At 35.4% G+C, this 3,713-nt stretch overlaps 1 protein-coding gene across 1 annotated transcript in view; it reads right to left on the minus strand.

Annotated features, from left to right (window-relative positions):
• Positions 1-6: 6 nt before the first annotated feature.
• The window catches only part of LOC112462195 (Krueppel-like factor 3), an 18,948-nt gene continuing 15,241 nt past the window's right edge, over positions 7-3,713 (minus strand). Inside the window, exon 3 of the mRNA XM_025027827.1 lies at positions 7-708. Within this exon, the coding sequence (XP_024883595.1) occupies positions 536-708 (173 nt within the window). The 3' untranslated portion in view covers positions 7-535. The remainder of the gene's footprint in view (positions 709-3,713) is intronic.

Below are 3,713 nucleotides of genomic sequence, written 5' to 3' on the forward strand. Positions count from 1 at the left end.
GCCTTCGCTTAAAGCCCGACGCAATTGATAAAACATCATGATCATCTCCTCTTGCGATTATTCAACGCTCGTAATTCCGACACCGGCAGCCCAATTACCGCAGCTATACGATCACTCTTTTCCGGGGAGATCCCGTTGAAAAGCGGCTTGCGAGAGACAGCACCGAAAAAATCAGCCGATCGAAGCCGATCGGTGTTGCGATTACTTACATAGCTCGCGATTTAAGCGCTAAATCTAATGAACGCAATTTGTTTGCTTCGCCGATTAATTTTCTCTTTTTCCTAGGTTGCTGCCTCGCCCGGCCGACCGGTTCCCGACCGGTAAGGTTCAGAACGGGCCGGCGCGCGGCGCGGCTCTTCAGGTCCCAAATGTAAGAAATATCATCGTCGTTTCTCGTCTAGGATCGGCTCGGCGATCACCCAGCCGATTACCGAGGACCGTTCTCCAAAGCTTTCCTCTATTTCCTCCCGTCGCGATCGGCGACGGGCAGCTTTCTCTCTTTCGCGTCGCGCGGTTCTCTAGACGGTCCTCAGCATCAGTGCCTCTTCATGTGGAGCGACAGGTGGTCGCTCCGCGAAAACGATCGCTGACAGAGATGGCACTTGAACGGCTTTTGGCCCGTGTGTTTGCGATAGTGCCGCGTCAGCTCGTCCGATCGTGCGAATTTCCACGTGCAGCCTTCCCACGTGCACTGGTACGGCTTCTCGCCTGCAACAGATAAACAAAACTATGAGAATATCTTGATGATAGGATATATATGGATGAATATTAAAGAACGTGTTAATATCCTTGTTGCTTGAAGAAAAAAGAAATTACGTTTCTCGAAGCCGAGGTCGTTAAAAAAATTTCCCAATCATGCCTGCATATTAAGAAAGACATTTGTTGCCCGCATATAAACTCGGGGCATAACGAAAATCCATATCTTTAAACGCTTTACGACGACGTAAATTTCATATTTATGTTTCCTATTTCAGAAATACATATACCATAAATTTTACATCCATGTATATGAGTTTTCTATGTGCTGCGTACTGTTAACAAGACAAACAGCATTGCGAGACTTATATCCTAATCATATCGCGCGAAGAAAATCTGACATTAAAGTTAGAAGTTATACATTTCTAACGTGTAAAAACAGCGTCGAGTTTTATATCAAACTATAAAATATGTTAAATAATCATCGAAATGTCATGTACCACCGAAGGTACACGGTTCAGCTATCACACATGAAAAAAATATACGTAATATACTACTTATTACTTTATTACTTTCTTATCTTAAAACATTCTATTCTTTTAATTGTTACACTTACTTTAAGTATAGAAATGTGTATAACATTTTACGATCCACTTTAATTCATGGAAAATACAATTTTTAATTTGATTAAATATCAACCTTAATCTTCTTATCAATAAATACGCTTGTATCACAATTTATCACAGATCATACATCGTGTGCAACACATAGTATAAAATCTCTCGTCGTATTTGACTTGCCTCAGTAGAAGAATTACACCCGATTCGAATTTTTCGTTACGTAACGAAGTGCATAGAGTATTAAACAATCAGTGAAATGTCACGTAAATACACCGTCTTAATGTTGATGATCGTCATGATGACGTCGATCGTTTTAATTCAAGGAGCATCAAGTAAATCTTTATTTCCTTTTTACAAATTCTGTTTCTAATAGGTCTTTGATCCAACAAAGCATATATATATTATCAAAATATCTGTTTTTTTACAGTTGCCCAGTTAAAATGTGAACATGGTTTTGGTTATTTTGACGGATGTAATGTGTGTTCTTGCCATGCAACTCAAGCTACATGGATCTGCACAACAAGATGGTGTGGTGACATAACCCTTAAACCACGTCCGTGTCTTTGTAAATAAAGATATTTTCGCTTCCGTTGACAAAAGTAGTTGTCAGACTAAAGGATATGCTAACGGATATATGCTTCCGTTTATTCAATCCTTCCACGGATAAACTTCAATGCAACATAAATTTTGAAACAAAAATAATAAAAAAAGAAATATATATAAATTTGTTTTTATTTCCTTAGAAATCCTGTAAAATTTTACATACATGTGCGTGTATATATGACATTTATATGTATTATATAATCTTGAAAATATTTATTTCTCGCCCTGAAATATCACATACTTTTATTTAAACTAATTTTTTATCGATAAGTAAAGTTGTTTACAAAAAAACCTTGATCCAATCGATATATTGATTTCGCCATTTTTAATAACTTAATATAAAATGATATCTAGCATTATCATATCGTTAATCAGCATAATCATCATAATGATCATAATGCACATATCATATTATGCAATGCCTTTGATATAAAAGCTGCCGTCCGTTTGCCAACATCAGTTAAAAAAAACTCCTATTAACTTTGCATTGCATAACAAAGTGCATGAAGAATTATTAAAATGTCGTGCAAATTCACTCTTCTGATATTGACGCTCACCATCATCGTATCAGTCGTTTTAATTCAAGAAACATGTAAGTCTTTATCTGTTTACATGTTACGAATGCCAATAGCGTGATTGTATGTTTCTGAATGATGCATACATACGATGCATATAATCATACAAATAAGTATGGATTTCGCGAGAAATCTCAAGCGATAGTCAACTAATTAACTAATAAAGTCGTCAGAAATTCGCCAATGTGCCGATTACTACGCGCGAATATACATACATATATTTATTGTCAAAATATCTGTTTTTTTTTTTTTACAGCTGCCCAGTTAAAATGTGAACCTGGTTTTACTTATTTTGACGGATGTAATACATGTTTTTGCGATGTAGTTACAGCTACATGGGGGTGCACGGAAAGATGGTGTGGTGACATATCCCTTAAACCACCTCCGTGTCTTTGTGAATGAAGATATTTTCGCTTCAAGTAGTTGTCAGACTAAAGGATATGCTAACGGATATGCTTCCGTTTCAATCCTTCCACAGATAAACTTCAATGCAACATAAATTTTCAAACAAAAATAATAAAAAAAAGAAATATATATAAATTTGTTTTTATTTCCTACTATAGAAATCCTGTAAAATTTTACATACATGTGCGTGTATATATATGACATTTATATGTATTATATATTCTTGAAAATATTTATTTTTCGCCTTGAGATATCACGTACCTATTTTTATTTAAATTAATTTTGGATCGGTAAATAAAGTTGTTTACAAAAAAATCTTGATCCGATCGATATATTGATTTCGGCATTTTTAATAGCTTGATATAAAATGATATCTAGCATTATCATATCATTAATCATCGTAATGATGCTAATGCACATATCATATTACGTAATACAAGTTTAATATAAAAGCTGCCGTCCGTTTGCCAACATCGGTCAAAAAACCTCCTATTAAACTTTGCATTGCATAACGAAGTGCAGAAATAATTGTTAAAATGTCGTACAAACTCACTCTTCTGATATTGACAATCGCCATTATCGCGTCAGCCGTTTTAATTCAAGAAACATGTAAGTCTTTACCTGTTTACATATTACAAATGCCCAATAGCGCGATTATATGTTTCTGCATGATGCATATATACGATGCATATAATCATACAAATAAGTATGGATTTCGCGATAAATCTCAAGCGGTAGTCAACTAATTAACTAATAAAGTCGTCAGAAATTCGCCAATGTGCCGATTACTACGCGCGAATATACATACATATAT

The sequence above is a fragment of the Temnothorax curvispinosus genome, unplaced genomic scaffold (assembly GCF_003070985.1).
Source record: "Temnothorax curvispinosus isolate PA1 unplaced genomic scaffold, ASM307098v1 QBEX01012051.1, whole genome shotgun sequence".
Lineage (NCBI taxonomy): Eukaryota > Metazoa > Arthropoda > Insecta > Hymenoptera > Formicidae > Temnothorax > Temnothorax curvispinosus.